Below are 16,874 nucleotides of genomic sequence, written 5' to 3'. Positions count from 1 at the left end.
CCACTACATTCATCTGACCTCTAGTTATTGATATTTTATATATTTTAAAGATTATCTTAAAAAACATCAGCCTCGAGCACATTAATTAATTCTTAATGAAAAAAATCTCCCTCCAAAAAGCCATATTTGTCAGGAAGTGAGCCCTTAAACTTTCACTTTATCGTTTTTCTTTCTTATTAAATCCAAAAAAAAAAATAATAATAAAATAAAAAATCTTCTAGTGTAGTATAAATATCCAAAACTTGTTTGAAGAGTTTTCTAATGCCATAATTCAAGTGCCGAACCAGTGTTAGTCTTTGCTGTTTCAAGATACTCAACATTTTTTAAACAGGGTAATTAAAACCAGGTTGAAATCCTCTCAGTGCACTGCAAGATACGCTTTTTAAAACACAGTTATAGACAGATGTGCAAGTTGTGAGAGGCTTTAGAATAAACAGGATTTAACTACTCGACACATGATAATTGAGTTTATTTTGGAGCGTGAGTTCAGCTCCTCTTCGACCTCTTTCAACAAAATAAAGCTGCTCACAGGTTAATGCATGTATACATACAAAATCAGCCACTGCAATCTGGAAATTCAGAGCTATGTGTGGTGAATGTAATTTAGTTAAATTAGTCAAATAAATAACACCAAAAAGAGGCTTTGTGGTAAATAATAAAATCACATTCATATGTTTTAGTGATCCTAACATGTTGTTATGTAGTTTAACGAGCTAAATGACACCTCTAATTGCCTAATTACAGCTTAATTGGGCTGCTTTATGTGACTTCTGATGAGCCTACAGCCCCCATAATGCACTCGGCGCGGCTCGTTTCCGGTCCTGCGCCGTTTCTGGAGCGGATTGGAACCCGGAGTCAGGATTCGACAAATGAAGTGTCTTTTGCAGAAAAGGTAACGCGTTTTCACACAAACATACACCTAGTATCCACAAATAGTCTCCGCAGTTTGGTAGAGAAGGTGCAGCTGGAGTGTCCGGCCAGCTGTGAGGCGTCCTGAGCCGCCTCCACTGATCACTGCCGGCTAGAGACGAGTATCGACTCCGGTTTGGAGGTTTGCGTCTCCGGTCCATCCGCCATGCCGACTGTTCTTTGTTACATTTTGGTAAAGAGGAGCCGCTCAGATCGGAGTTAAAACCCGGCTAGAGTTTGGGAACCGCTGAAATCCTGGATCCCATCTCCTAAACTGGACTGCATATGTTAACATGCGTGCTCCAAGTGTAGTTACAGCTCACACCCTAACGTTAAACACTACATGTTGTGATAGTACAGTGTTGTGGAGGCGGGAGGTCTGACACATCCAGTACAGCTCCACTGTCTCACTTTAAACGCGTGTGCAGGCTTGGAAGTTCACTTATATTCAAACACACACTCACTGACGTCTCATTCCCTCACACACACATTTACACTATTCTTCATTATTTGACTCCATCCTATTAATGACATGTTAGTAATGTGTTTTGCTGTGTTTGTAGGTTGACATAATGGCTGAGCAGACGCCAGATGAGTTCATCTGTAAGTATGAACCCAGCTCTGACAGTGTGTGTGTGTGATAATGTGTGAGACGGCCAGATGTGACAGGTGTGATGTGTGTTGCAGGGTGTGATGACTGTGGCCAGTACCATGACTCTGAGTGTCCTGAGCTGGGACCACTGGTGACCGTGGAGGACTCCTTTGTCCTCAGCCGGGCTCGGTGAGTGAATGATTGAACCTGTGTGAACTTTACTGACTGGAATCATTTCTTTCATTCATTGAGCTTAAGCCAGTTTTCTAAGATTGAACGAAAGCACAGAGAGATCCAAACCTCCCTGCAGCATCAACCCTGCTGAAACATCCTTGAGCAAGAGATGTATAAAAATACATACTTTTACAATTGTTATGTTATAAATTCAAAGATTGTAGTAAATATAAAGCTCACTACAGTCTTCATCCCACATGTATTAAATGTGTATCTTAAGGCAAACCTACATTTTATTTTTAAAAATCCCTGAAGATATAATGGAGCGATTGTATTCCCACAGCACAAGGTGAAGGTGATGTCTAACAAGACTAAAGAGTCTACAGACATGTGAACATATCTGTGAGGCTGGACTCAAGTGACTGCTCTCATTTTTACTATTTTAATTTAGAGCATTAACACAATAATACCTGCTAGTCAGCACTAAACATAAATAGAGCTGCAGTTGATAAATCAAATAGCAGAAAATGAATCCCCAACTATATTGATCATTGATTAATCATTTTTAGTCATATTTTGTGAAAAAAAGGTATAAATCTCTTGTTCCAACTGTGAATGTTATATTGTTTCTTTAGTCTTGATTGTAAACTGAGTCTGAATCTTTTGGTTGTAGACTCTCTATAAGGACAATATAAATCACTTCAGGTTGCGCCTTGGCCTTTGGTTAACAGTAGTCAACATTTTTCTCCATTCTCATTGATTAATTAATAAATTAGTTGCAGCCTTTAATGCAAAGTACAGCTGAACCTGATGGGAGACTTGATGTTGGTGCTAGATGAAAGTTCAAGGAATCAAAATGTCGTCATCAAATTTCATGCTTCCCATAGATATCTCAATAAAAACCATCCTCATGATGGCATCTACCAAAGTCATTTAACACATTGTCTTGGAACCATGAATATCTGCATGAAATATGGTGCCAATCCATCAAGTAGACAGTGAGATATTGGCAATGGCAATCCTTCAGATAGCAGTCGAGATATTTTATTCTGAATCACAATATTAAACTGATGGTGGTGCTAAAAGGAAACTCAGGATCACCAAAGTGAGCAGGATTCAACCTCTGAGGAGCCTGAATGTTAATATAAAACTTCATGGTAGTCTGTTCAGTAGTTGTTGAGATACTTCAATCTAGATCTGATTTTATTGTTTTTGTCTTGCATCAGGTCCTCGTTGCCAAGCAGCTTGGAGATCCGACAGGTGGCCGATGGAGCGGAGGGGGTGTTTGTCAAGAGTGTTTTGGTCAAGAGGACCCGGTTTGGGCCTTTCGAGGCTAAGCGTGTCCCCCACCTGGAGACAGAAGGAGCGTTTCCTCTGAAGGTGCAGCCTGAGTTTACATGTACCCTACACAATTGCTTTATAGGGGTGTATGTGATCGCTCTTTGTTTATTTTAACTTCCTTCCTTTTTAATCCTTCACCCACACACCCATATGAGCAGATCTTCCAGAAGGACGGCGTGGTGGTGTGTTTTGACTCCAGCAGTGAAGAAGACTGCAACTGGATGATGATGGTACGGCCTGCCACCAACTACAAACACCAGAATCTGACGGCTTACCAGCAGGACGAGGAGGTGTACTTCAACACCTCCCAGGTACGTGCATCCATCCTTAAGGGCTGCTGCTGTTTGTCAAAGATTTCAGGGTGTCATTGGATTTCATGCTCATCCTCTTTGCCTCTGCTGTTTGTTTCCCAGGATGTGCTCCCAGGAACAGAGCTGAGGGTCTGGTATGGAGCTTTTTATGCCAGGAAGATGGAGAAGCCTATGCTTAAGTCTCCACTTCAGCCCCCACCACTTCCACCAGGTAGATGACATTACAGCACTAGTGCTTTTTGTCGGTGCCATGGCAACAGTGAGCTCTTTTATAGTTTGTTTTTCTTTTGCTCAGATCTGACATCTTCATCTTCCCAAACAGAGACCTCAGAGAAAACTAGAGCCCTCCTGCCCCCAGTGGCTGAAGAAAACAATGCAGGTAAGCTCATTCAAAACATCTGTCACCTCCAGTCTGCACATCTTACAAATGTCAGCTCTTCTTTTATTTAGAAGGAAGCTACGTTTAAGATTATTGCTGTTTTTGTATGCTTTTGATTGCATTAGATTGCTGTAGTTTTCAGCAGTTTTTCTCCACAGTGAGTCCAGCAGAAGAGGATGCTCATCCCCTTCAAAACCTCTCTGAACTGAGGAAATGCTGTGTCATGGTTGCATGTTCTGATTCCCCTATCTGCTTCTGCTGATCACAGGCCACATGCTGAGTCATCTGGATGAGGCAAAGACCGTAACGGAGCTTCCGGTTGACTCGCTCCTGCCCCAGGAGGAGAGCCTGGTTGGTCCTGATGAGGAGGACGCCCCCCCTGCTGCAAAACCTGCCCCCAAGAGAGGGCAAGGCAGGGGTAGGAGAGCCAAGGGACGTAGACCTGGAGCCACAGCTGCCACAGGCAAAAACAAAGGTAAGAAAAACCTGACAGACATGAACAATAACATAAAAAACAGAGATACTAGTTATTCTACTGTGTGTGGCTGCATGTAATAATATAGTTCAGATACACACAGCAAATGTCACAGATACAGCCCTCACTCTTTTTTTCTACGGTGGGAAAATAATTAGATTTTTACTGCGTTATCACCATCAGGGTCACTCTCTGGTATTCTTGGAAAATGTTGCAAATCACTAGCTGGTCACACTTAAATAAAGCACTGAATTATGAAATTATTCCTGTTGAGCCGTGTTAGTGTTATTTAAGCTTCTCGTTTTTCTTCTTTGTTTGTTCATAGTGAATACAAAAATGAGCCATTACAAAATTAAAAATGAATTATGTGTGACCAAAAATGCTTTATAGGCTGCATTTTTATATACCGGTATATATTTGAACTTTTTTTTTTAGCCTTGCTAGTGGTGGTGTGGCTAAATGCCTGTAAAACTATGTTTTAGCATTATTTAATTAGCGTTATTTAAGCTTCATGTTTTTCATTTTTGTTTTTTATTGTTAATACAAAGATTAGCCATTAAAAAATTAAAAATAACTTTAACTATGTGTGACCAAAATGTGTTATAGGCTGCATTTTTGTGTATTTTGGACCTTTTTTTATTTTTAGCCATGCTAGTGGTGTGGCTAATTGCCTGTAAAACTATTGACATAGCCATCAAATTCAGCTGTACTCTGTGCTACGTGCTAACTAGCAAATGTTGGCGTGTTAATGTGCTAAACTTAAGATGGTGAACTTAGTAAACACTATATAGTTCTGGCTCTGTTTTAGCATTTTAGCATTATTACTGTGAGCATGTTGCACGCTGAAGTTAGCATTTAGCTCAAACCAAGTATAGCCTGTCACAGCAGCTAGCATGGCTGGTGACTCTTAGTCATGTACTTAATTTAAATAAGATAACTTTGTATTTGCTTGTGTTTCTACTTACAGTTAGCAATTAGTAATTTTCTAAATCCCTGCAGCATCTGAAGGCAGCATCTTTCTGTCATCTTGTCTATACTGTTTTTCCACCATTTTACCAGATTTTACACACTCAAACATCAAGTGTTGGGCTCAAACATCTAGTATCAGTTGAACACTCATTACCACCACAATGCTTCATATACAATCAATTTCTCATTGACGTTGGATTCTTGATGTGTGCAGATGTGAAGCCACCAGTGGAGAGCTCGAAGCCGGTAACTACAGAGACAGCATCAGCAACAGTAACGACAGCAGAAAGCACCAACCTGCTGGGGGCTTCAGACAGCAGCGGGGTTGTCCTGAAGAGACACAAGGCCAGAGAGCACAAGAGGGTTTACCGCTGCTCCCTCTGCAACAAGGTCTTCCAGAACAGCAGCAATCTGAACAGACACATCCGATCTCATGGTACGTGGAGATCAGCGAGCTGAAAAATTAATTTTGGCTTATGAGACTGAGTTAAATTAATCATCTCTTTCTGAGGTTGGGAATGAGCGGATGTATAGTGTTACTATTACAGAATTATTTATATCCTTCCAGGTGATAAGTTGTTCAAATGTGATGAATGTGACAAGTTGTTCAGTCGCAAGGAGAGTCTGAAGCAGCACATCTCTTACAAGCACAGCAAGAATATGGTGGGTAACCCTCTAAACTAACTAAAGGGGTTTTAGATACTGTTACTGCAGGTTAATTTATTTATGAAATGTCTTCTTTTTATGTACCAGCCTGACATGGAGTACAAATATAAATGCAACACATGTGAGAAATCATTTCGCCTGGAAAATGCCTTAAAGTTCCATAACTGCCGGACAGGTAGGAGACTTTTTTCCTCATGTTTTTGATCTCATTCCGGCCGGATCTTGATTTTTCATTCATTCCGTCACCTCTCTCTCTCTCTCTCTCTCTCTCTCTCTCTCTCTCTCTCTCTCTCTCTCTCTCTCTCTCTCTCTCTCTCTCTCTCTCTCTCTCTCTCTCTCTCTCTCTCTCTCTCTCTCTCTCTCTCTCTCTCTCTCTCTCTCTCTCTCTCTCTCTCTCTCTCTCTCTCTCTCTCTCTCTCTCTCTCTCTCTCTCTCCAGACGACAAGACGTTCCAGTGTGATATCTGTTCGCGGTTCTTCTCCACCAACAGCAACCTCTCCAAGCACAAGAAGAAGCACGGCGAGAAGCTCTACTCCTGTGAAATCTGCAACAAGATGTTCTACCGCAAAGACGTGATGCAGGAGCACCACAGGAGGCACGGAGTGGGTGAGTTTCATTTAGAATTATTGTTTCAGTATATACAATTTAGGAAAAATGTACCTAGGGCCCCCCTTTTTTTTTAATATCCTGCAATCAAAACAAGTGCAAGTGGACATGTGGACCATGTGGGCGTCTCCAAGCACACCTGCTACTTTGGTGCATGTACAGTGTGTGCCGCAGTGGAAATTACAAAAAGGGCTGAGTGTGTGGCGATTAATGAATACACCCTTTCTCTTTCTTATAGCTCTTAAACAGCTGTGCCAATCAAAGCGAAGCATGACAACAATGTCTGAAGATAAGGTGTCTGCTTTAAAGTCATATTTTTGTCTGGAGGTGCAGAGTGGCACGATGTGAACACACTGCTCCACAAATGTGTAACCAGAGACAGATGGTGTGGGGGTTTAACAGTTAATTAGTATGATGACAGTAGATAATTAAAATAATTAGTTTGGTCAAGCTGTTTATCATCAATCTGGGGCTCACCGTATAAGAGGCCACAGTGATGTTTCCCACTATAACAGGCAGAATAACAAGTTGTTTGTATTTTGTAGCCACCTGGTGTCATTTTAATAAGATCTAATGAAGGTAAATAGCCGTGTGTAATGGTAAATTTATCAACCATACACAGTTCTGCTGCCTTCAGATGCTGCAGGGATTTAGTGAACTGAAGGAGAAGCCTTTTCTTCAATATACAGTAAAGCAGCTATGGACAGGATCTACTGTTTGTATGACAATGTGAAGCAACCTGTGTGTACCAATCTATATACCAGATTCATTAGATTCATACCAATCTAAACGCACCTACTGGTTCCAGAGTAGTTTATTTATATTTTAAACAGTATGTAATAATTCCTCCAAATTGCGGGTGGAGTGACAGAAGTGGCTCTGAGTCATCTATTGTCAGTGCCGTGTCTAAGACTCAATTCCAACTAACTACTTGCTTTGTGTTGCCTTATCTTGAGGGAATCTGAGCACCAAATTACCACACAGTCAGGAAAGGTCAGATAAATATTACTAACTGTTGTATAGAGGTTACACCACCTCAAACATAAAGCCCATAATATGAATTCCCTCAAGAAAAATATGGAAAATTTATAATGTTGCGGAGAGCTGCAACCTGCATCAACCTGCATCAACCTACAAATAAGTTGCATGTCAGCATGTTTCTTTAAGCTCATAGCTGAACTAAAATAACAATACATTTTGTACAGGGCCGAAGCACATGAAGAAAGAGGAGCTGGAAGCCAACGGAGAGGAAGGGACCAAGTACAGGAAGGAACCTTCACCATGTCCAATCTGTGGCAAGGTGAGCGCTTAGCACAGCAGAAAAGATTAGTGACACTTCTGGAATAAAAGGCACAGCGGGTTCATGGGTGACGTACGTGTCTGCGTGTGTTTGTGTACACAGGTGTTCTCTTGCAGGAGTAACATGAACAAACATCTGTTGACTCACGGTGATAAGAAGTACACCTGTGAGATCTGCGGCCGCAAGTTCTTCCGCGTGGACGTCCTGCGAGATCACATTCATGTTCACTTCAAGGTGAGAGAGTGCAGAGAGAAAGCTGAATGAAATCCTGGCCCACTATGAAACACATGATTTCTCTGTCACTCACATTAAACAGCTTCATCTCCAGTAGTTTCCATGTAGATATGTGCTCATTAAACATTTTGTCATTAATATTAGAGGCACTTTTCCTACAAAAAACCAAGTATATCAGTGTTAAACAAAGGTGGGATAGTTCTGATGCACTCACATTAAGTCATTGTAGATAAAACTGTCAGATGAGAGGCGATGCCATATGTAATTTTGCCCCTCATTAAATTATCTTTTGACACTCCCTCTGGATCTTAGCTGTCACTGACTTTAGTAATTTAATTTCAAAGAGTTCCTTTTTGTTCCAGGACATCGCCTTAATGAACGAGCAGGAGAGAGAGGACTTTATCAAGAAGATTGGCATTTCGGCAGGCGACAGTGACGACACGGACCTCGACGATGAAGACGACGACGACCCCGAGCTCCACAAGTACAACTGCAAGAAATGTCAAGTAAGCTTCGTCCTGACAGGCCTGCAGACTAATCTAAACTTACAATGTTTCTGTAGTTAGTTTTTCACCAACAATCCCACACAAATACCTTGAACCCTCCTGCATCTGCGTCTCCAGCTGTCATTTGCAAAGGGCCGAGAGTACCTGAAGCACATCATGGAACAGCACAAGGAGAGAGGCTACAGCTGCGGGATCTGTAATCGCCGCTTCGCACTGAAGGCCACATACAATGCTCACCTGGTCATCCACAGAGAGCAGCTGCCCGACCCTGCAGTGCAGAAGTAAGAAACAGGAGGCAGAAAGAAAACATGTTCTAGCTTCTGTTTCTGTTTGTTTTAACCTGATTCAGTCAAGGCTGAGATAATGATTGTATAATGATTGCACAAAATATTAGAGGCATTATTTTGAATTACACTAATTTATCTCTTTTAGGGCTGCAACTGACAATAATTTTCATTATTGATTAACCTGATTATTTTCTCAATTAATCCATTAGTTATTTGGTCAATACAATATCAGTCTCTGTCTCCCAAAGCCCAAAATGACTTCCTCAAATATCCAATGATATTCAGTTGTAGTCTACATTCAAGAAACTGGAAGCTAAGAATTTGGACATTTTCTTCATTCAAATGACTCAAAATTAATAATTGATTATTAAAACATTGGTGATTAATGTAATGCAACTTATTTATTTATCGACTAATCATTGCAGCTCTAATCTCTTTTTTTTTTTTTTTATTGACTTTTTTTAGCTTTTGATCTCATCACATAGTCTTCCTCAGCAAGTAGAGCTGCCCAGTTGTCATGGAATTATAGCATTTTTTTCATCTTAAAAGTTGAGAGTGAAATGTAATTTCCATAAACCAACCTCACTTCAAGGTTCACTTAGCAGTTTCAAATGTCAGAAATAAGCTTTCAGTCTCAGGATGTGTAAGAGCTACTGTGTTATTTTCACTTAAACTAAACGAAGCTAACAAGTGAAAGTGAAATATGAAATGATCAAGCAACAGCACAGATTTAAATGTAATCATTTCAAACTTGCTGATATTTCTTAAAGGTACATCCACCCCTGTGAAATTTGTGGGAGAATCTTCAATAGTATCGGTAACCTGGAAAGACACAAGATCATCCACACCGGTGAGCATATGTCACATGTCACTGTTCTTGTTATGTCTGTGTTACTGAAGCATTTGGTTTCCTAATACAGATATTTATCCAAGGACACCCATGTTAAATCTATTTAATTGTAAATACAATGCTATAAAACACTTAAGTACCAACCAAGATCCTGATATGATTTGATTTTCCTTTTGAAAGTTCAGAAGGTTTTTTTTTTTCATGTGTATGTGTCTAAAAACATTTATTGCATTCAGAGGCTGAAAACTGATAGATTTAGATTCCAAGGCTTACTTTGAATGATTTTAAATACAGGAACGCATCGTTATGTCAAACAAGTTCTTCCCCTGTTATAGAAACCAGCATCCTTGTTTACATGACATTTAGGAAATCCACCTGATGTAGAAAGCTGCCTGATATTAACACGCATGTAATGTACTGAATGTTATGGTGGAAATTAACACACAGGAGAGAGTCGACTGGGTTCCCTCCAAAATGTATGATTAGATTGTGTAAAAATTTCATACATGACTCAAGATAATTTATATCTCACCTGTGCATTAGAAGGAGTGGACACAGAAAAGTAACATTCTGTAATGGAGCCATCTTTAGTTTTAATGGAGTGTTTGCATGTGTTTCTTTTTTTTTTTATTTGATCATCCAGGGGTGAAGAGCCACAGCTGTGATAAGTGCAACAAATCATTCGCGAGGAAGGACATGCTGAAAGAGCACCTAAGGGTCCACGATGACATCCGAGACTTCCTGTGTGCAGAGTGCGGGAAAGGTCAGGTTGTCACCGCTGCATCTCACACACACACACATCACAATCTGTTTGCGTAAACACCACAATGAACACATACTAGTCAGTGTTTTGATTGTCGCCACATTGTGGATATATTCTTCCCATGCAGGCATGAAAACCAAGCACGCTCTGAGGCACCACATGAAGCTTCACAAGGGCATCAAAGAGTACGAGTGCAAGGAGTGTAACCGCAAGTTCGCCCAGAAGGTCAACATGCTGAAACATTACAAGAGACACACGGGTGAGTCAGAACTCTCTGTGTGTGTGTGTGTGTGTGTGTGAAAAGGTGTGAGTAAATAAAAACGTGTGCGATCAATATAATCAAACTGACTTTGATGGTGCCAACTTCACAGAAAGGACATCATGTCAATGTGTATGCTGTATATGTGTTCATGTGTCATTTTGCCTGCAGGTATAAAGGACTTCATGTGTGAGCTGTGTGGGAAGACTTTCAGTGAAAGGACGACACTAGAAACACACAAGCTCATCCATACAGGCAAGTGTTTCATACTAAAGACTGGTACACACTTCTCAGTCTGTCACTCTGGCTATGAGAAGGCTGTCACGAGTTGAACGTGGGAGCCTATAATTTGGATTTTTTTGCCCCTGGTATGTTCAGAGCCAGAAAATTGAATAGTTATGGTTGGACAGCAAGTGATTATGCAACCTGATTTATGTGGCCATAGAAAAACCAAAGCACCACTTAAAAATGAAGGGACATGTTTTCTGTAAAAGTCTAAAAGTTAAAGCTTGAGAAAGGAGAGGCACGGTTCCCACGATCATGAAATTCCTGGAAAACTGTTTTAAGATATGGTCTGAAATTTAAAGTGTTTGGAAAAGTTTGTAATGTACACTGTTTTTGTTTATAGTTCAAAAGGCATTCATAAAAATCCCAAAACATGTACGTCATGCAGGAGGTGTTACAGTTTATTCTGTCGACTGTCACACACTTTGTATGACCATTGAAACTTCATCTAGTATCACATGATACACACATTGGCATATACAGCTAGTTTGCGGCGGGGATTTCCGCAAAAAGTGCCTGTGAAGTGTGTGTGTGTGTGTGTGTGTGTGTGTGTGTGTGTGTTAAATACTGTATGATGACTTTCAAACAACAAGGCTCTGCACCAGAACTTTAGACATTGGCAACATGCTAAAGGGAAAAAGCATCAAGAAAAGGTCGTTCAACACCGGTACATATTTCAATCCTGCCTAAGCCAGCACGACAATCATCAGTATAGGTGTAAGACAACTTCAAAAAAACACCCAACCAGTCCATTGGCACATCCAATGAAAACATTGGACTCATATTATTAGTACAGCTCATGTGCTAACAGAGGTGAGCTTTTCAGAGCCATGACTCCCGACAGCAGAATAGCCACATAATTTAGTAGTGGGCAAACTAAGTGTGTGTACCCTGCCACATTTGGAATTGTGCCTTACTTCAAGTTACTTGGTGTCAGTGAGGTGTTCAGACAGGCTGGTTACGTAATGATTTTGGACAAACGCCTGAACAAAGCTCTCCAATTCAAACAGATGCAAAAAAAAATAATCTTTAAACCTGGAATAAACAATCTTACAATCCAACACAATAGCTCTGTCATACACTTTGCACCAAACAGCTCCATTCATACCATTGTTGAGTATAAAGACCCAAAACTGGCAAAAGATAATAAAGTTATCACACAAGTCACATATATGACTGAAAACATTAATAAATAATACTTTGAGTTAAATAATTGAAATAGAGTGCAACAGATATCACAGCATTTTAAAAGGTAGCTACAGTAAAGCTTAAATGTAACTAGCTGACACTATTGAATTAAAAAAAACACCATACTTCATATTTTTATGACATTATCTTCCAACTTGCAGCATGAAGTGAATTAGTTTATAGAAGGGGGGGTTCTCTTTTTTTATCAACTGGTAAAACTAGTTAAAGGAAGAGTTTGACATTTTGCGACATCTTGGTAAATACATTCATTCACTCTCTTGCTTAGAGTTAAGTAGATGAGAACATTGACAACGCTCTCGTGACAGTAGGGAAATACGAAGCTACAGTCACCAGTCATTAGTTTATCTTGGCACAAAAACTGGAGAAGTGATGAAACAGGATAGTCTCACTCTGTCCAAAGCTAACAAAATCTACTTACTAGACACTAAACGCTGGTTAACTTATAAACACTTTATAAATAGTTCAGCACATAACTCACCAGTAAAAGCATGTTTGATCAGATTGACCAAATTCATTTTCATGCTTCATTAAATGTAACAACTAACATTATTATTTATTAATGTATTCACTTGTATTTTTGACTTGAGATAATCCTCTACTTCCTTTTTGTAAGTTTTGAGCCTCTACAATGAAAAGGCCTGACCAAGGGTAAATGGCATGGGCACAGAATTGCTGAATTGTCCTTATCAATATTAGTAACAATATCAAATAATCATTTTAAATCTTATTATTTTGAACATCCAACAAAAGGTCCCGACCACAAACCTACATCCTTGGAAAAGACAATTATAAAGTCACACCTGTGAATGTATTTAACTCTACCACTAGTGGTGCAGATTGTTAACATCAGTGCATTTATCATGTTGAACTGTCTCTGTTTCCTTGTCTCTAACTGCAGTGGGTAAGACATGGACATGTGTTACGTGTGATAAGAAGTACCTGACAGAGTACATGCTGCAGAAGCACGTCCACCTGACCCATGAGAAGGTGGAGGCCCAGTCGTGTCACCTCTGTGGGACCAAGGTATCCACCCGCGCATCCATGAACCGCCACCTCCGACGCAAACACCCCGAGGTGAGTTAATCAGTGCTGTTGGAACAATGTAAACCCAGCTCTGTGTGGGTGTTATTGAACTCTAAAAGTATTCTTCCTGAACTGTTGTTGTTTTCCTTTTTGCCACCAGGTGGTGTCTGTGAGAATCGATGAGTTTGACGATCTTCAGGAACCTCCGACAATCAATGATACATCTATCAGCATTGTGCAGGTTAGATTAAAGTTGTGGAGTACTTTAACAGTGCAGTGCACACACTCACACACTTGCACACTCTATGCCATCCACTATCCAAAATAAAGGCAAAAATGCCCAAAAGTAAATCTTTAAAAAAACGAAAACAATCACACTGGCTGGATAAGCTCTTACCTCGAGAATCTAGCTGTAAGTGATTATTATGATCATGAAGCCAGTTTGTGTTTGACTTACCAAACAGCTATTGAGCTCAATGTACATTTCTAATCGAAGAATCAGATGTTAAAATGATGTTGATGCCTGATGACACTGCCTGTCATGTTCCTTATATTATAATGTGTTTGACTACACACTAAACATCGAGCTGTTAGAGTGCAAATATACACCCCGTTCCTGTTTATTCACTGTATGAGCTGTGAATCAGGCCTGCACGCACTGCATAGTGTTTGTTCCTCAATTATCTATCGTAGCATTACTCCTGCTTTTACATTAATCCTGTGTTACATGTTTGTCTTGGGGAAAAGACAAAAAGTATAATAAAATGGAGATTTAAACTGTACCCCAGGTGAGTTGGAACCAGATCAGCCAGGCAGGGTGAGGGTAACCCTAAACTGATTCTATCATGACATGTTTTCACCTTCTTCCTCAGCCCACCCTGACCCTGGAAAAAGATGGCTTGTCTCAGGAGAGGCCCAGTCGACCGTCCCGACACGCCAAGAAGAGGCCTAGGGTTCAGGCCGAGCCAGAGCTCTCTGAATCTGACGAATTTGTTGACTTCACTGAGCACAGGCCCGAGTCCATCACTGAATTTAACGCCGTCATAGTTGGAGATGAGACCGAGACGAGCTCTGCTGTGCAGAGTATACAGCAGGTAGATTTAAAGATTGGTTTTATTGTCAAAATAACATATATACAATCTTTTCTTTTTTTGAAGACCACATAAAATAGAGGCTTAATACAAAGCAAGTGGCCTGATTTAAAAAAATAAATATGGGTGAAGTTTTGCTTGTTGAAGAAACAAATGCCCAGAGACAAAAGCTGACTTCAAGTTCCATCAAGCATAATATATTTTGATCAGTTTTCATATATATTCATGATACTTACAGACTGAGCCAGTCAGTAAATTAGTTGCATTTCACACTGTGTTGCTGCTGTGCTCCTGTTTCTCTCATTTATCTGATGATGTTCTGTCAGGTGGTGGTCCTCTCCGACTCCAACGCCCAATCAGCCTCCTCCCCCAACAGCTCGGTGGGCCTGACCAACATCACTGTCACACCCATCACCAGCCACGCCCCCACCCAATTCACCAGCCTGCAGCCTGTAGCCGTGGGCCACATGACAGCCAGCGACCGGCCCCTCACACTGGACAACTCCATCCTCACCGTCACCTTCGACACCGTCAGCGGCTCGGCCATGCTCCACAATCGGCCCGCCGAACTCGTCCCAGAGACGGTGGGTCCCAGCGGGGGCACGGCGCCCCAGTCAGTCGCCCACTTCATCAACCTCACCACTCTCGTCAACCCCATGAATCACCAGCTGGAGGCTCCGACTCTGGCCTGGAGGCCTGTACCTGCAGCTGACGGCACCCAGGTCACCCCTGTGGTGGAGGGTGCTCAAGGTGACAGTCAGGAGGCCCAGAATCAGGGCCCCGAGCCGGGCCGGCCCAGCCAGAACCAGCCACCCAACCCCCAGCAGCAGACCGGATCGGCACAGCAGATGTTCAGCTACTAGAGCAGAGACTGGAGGTGCTGGTCACCTCACACTCACAGACATTGTCACATAGTAGAGTAGATTTTATGAAACTGTACAAAGCTTTGATCACTGTCACCCAGATGCCTCTCCAGTCCCATGGAAATGAAAGAAATTGTAATGAGTTTTTTTTGACACAATATTTAAAAAGGAAAAAAAAGGAAACGGTACAGTTATCCACACTCACTGACACTCCTCTGGAAGATTTACATTTGAAACCAAAGCAAACATGTTGAATATTCAAATGCCTTACCAGCCTTCTAAAAAACATGCATGTTTTCAAGATAAATCTGCTGCTTAAAAAAAAAAAATATGGAATAGAAATATGAAAATGTACCAGCCTGAGAAAAAAGACACATTTGGTGCAGTGGACAAGAAAAATCATGTGATGAGTGACGGTTGGCATATTCCTAAAAGTGGCTCACTCATGAAATGTTATTTTTGAATGCTGTAAACTGTAATTATTGTTGAACTGTCTGAAAAAAGTACTGGAAGCATTTTTGTACTGTTATTTTTAAAGAAAACGCCACTTTGAACGAGTCTTCCTTTGTCTCCGTATGAATTCAGATTGTGTGTTGAAAAGCAATAACTGCCTACAAGATTGTTCTACATCGCAGTGCATATGCCATTTGAATCATCAGCAAACCTACTGTTGTTTGTCTCGGTCTGTTTATAGCAGTATGACCATCTGCTCTGGATCTCCTTGCATCTCAAGCCAGCGAGCCTGTTTGTCCAGCAGTCAGTCAGAAGCTGGTGGCTTTCCTGCAAACAGCATGTGAGTGTTACACAAGTGATCATCGTTAGGGTAGGTGTGTACACTACATGTATGTGTGTGTTGCAGATAAAGCGTGTGCTCATTGACTCATGTATTGCATAGTCAGATTCTGCAGACTTTTAAAAGGTTTCATTCAGAAATATAAATGAAGGATGAATGAATCAGTGAAGGGGAGTCAATATGACAGCTGAATTTCGTGAAAGAGTTCTGGGGTGTATTCAAGAAAAAAGGTTTAGTGAAAACTCTTGAGATGAGAGAAACTCTGTTTTCAACTTCAACTCTTGGTCAGTTACCATGGTAACTTACTGTGGAGTTAACCTGCTCGCTGGCAGGTTTTCTTCTACAAACCCTAAGTGTTTTTCTATCTCCTCCCTCTTACAGAGCCAGACCGGCTGTTTAATTTCCTCATTCATTCATCCTCAGCTCAGAATAACACTGAATGTGCACAAAGCAGCTGTCAGTTTGTCAGAGCAGCTCCTGCACTGACATGTTTATTACACATTATGTGTAAATCAAACAAATAGGTATGACGCTTTAGACACGTAGAATCAATGAATAATTATCATTCATGATGTGGTTGGTGGTATTGATGGAACATTCCTGTAATACTGGAGATTATATGTTAATGTTTGAGTCAGCAGGACCAAGCAGCATCACTCAATACTGCTGAGCCAACATACAAATAGATGTCTAAACTTTAAAAATCTATTTTCCTTTTCAAATTCAAATCACCAAACACATTATTACTGGATAAGACTGAGAGCTTGCAGTGATGTCTCTGTGTCTTTGATCTATATATCTTTTTAAATCTTTAATTATGTTTTTCATCTTCAGTTGTTTTATTTTTTTATTATCAGATTAAAGCTGAACAAATATATTTAAAATGTAAGGTAGCTGCAGCCTGATACACATCATTAAGTTAGTTGATGAATTAATGGACAACCCTGAATAAAACTGTGAAATGTCCACCGTGCACATACACATGCATT

At 40.7% G+C, this 16,874-nt stretch overlaps 1 protein-coding gene across 2 annotated transcripts; it reads left to right on the top strand.

Moving 5' to 3' along the window:
- The first annotated feature begins 510 nt into the window (after positions 1-510).
- Positions 511-15,220, top strand: prdm15 (PR domain containing 15). Of its 2 annotated transcripts, XM_053331430.1 has the most exons (24): positions 511-892; positions 1,473-1,512; positions 1,597-1,690; positions 2,902-3,055; positions 3,175-3,327; positions 3,430-3,538; positions 3,623-3,706; positions 3,975-4,181; positions 5,365-5,586; positions 5,719-5,813; positions 5,904-5,991; positions 6,255-6,422; positions 7,628-7,722; positions 7,825-7,956; positions 8,319-8,462; positions 8,580-8,743; positions 9,520-9,599; positions 10,243-10,362; positions 10,490-10,621; positions 10,793-10,876; positions 13,014-13,189; positions 13,299-13,379; positions 14,011-14,232; positions 14,556-15,220. In XM_053331430.1, the coding sequence occupies exons 1-24, from the start codon at positions 794-796 to the stop codon at positions 15,090-15,092; spliced, it is 3,480 nt and encodes a 1,159-aa protein (XP_053187405.1). In that variant the 5' UTR covers positions 511-793; the 3' UTR covers positions 15,093-15,220. The 2 variants fall into 2 exon arrangements, with proteins under 2 accessions (XP_053187405.1, XP_053187406.1); XM_053331431.1 differs by lacking the exon at positions 511-892 and having other exon boundaries at positions 1,348-1,512; positions 3,650-3,706.
- The last annotated feature ends 1,654 nt before the right edge of the window (positions 15,221-16,874 follow it).

This window comes from Scomber japonicus, chromosome 13 (genome assembly GCF_027409825.1).
Source record: "Scomber japonicus isolate fScoJap1 chromosome 13, fScoJap1.pri, whole genome shotgun sequence".
NCBI classification, from domain to species: domain Eukaryota; kingdom Metazoa; phylum Chordata; class Actinopteri; order Scombriformes; family Scombridae; genus Scomber; species Scomber japonicus.
Note: the sequence above shows the minus strand (reverse complement) of the source record. Positions and strands in the feature narration are given on the sequence as shown.

What these genes read in the sequence shown, in the direction of transcription:
- prdm15 (XM_053331430.1), top strand. Translation starts at nt 794, where the DNA reads ATGCACTCGGCGCGGCTCGTTTCCGGTCCTGCGCCGTTTCTGGAGCGG. An exon ending in TTTGTCCTCAGCCGGGCTCG is followed by an intron (nt 1,691 to 2,901) that starts GTGAGTGAATGA and finishes GTCTTGCATCAG; the next exon opens with GTCCTCGTTGCCAAGCAGCT. An exon ending in CTGTGCAGAGTATACAGCAG is followed by an intron (nt 14,233 to 14,555) that starts GTAGATTTAAAG and finishes ATGTTCTGTCAG; the next exon opens with GTGGTGGTCCTCTCCGACTC.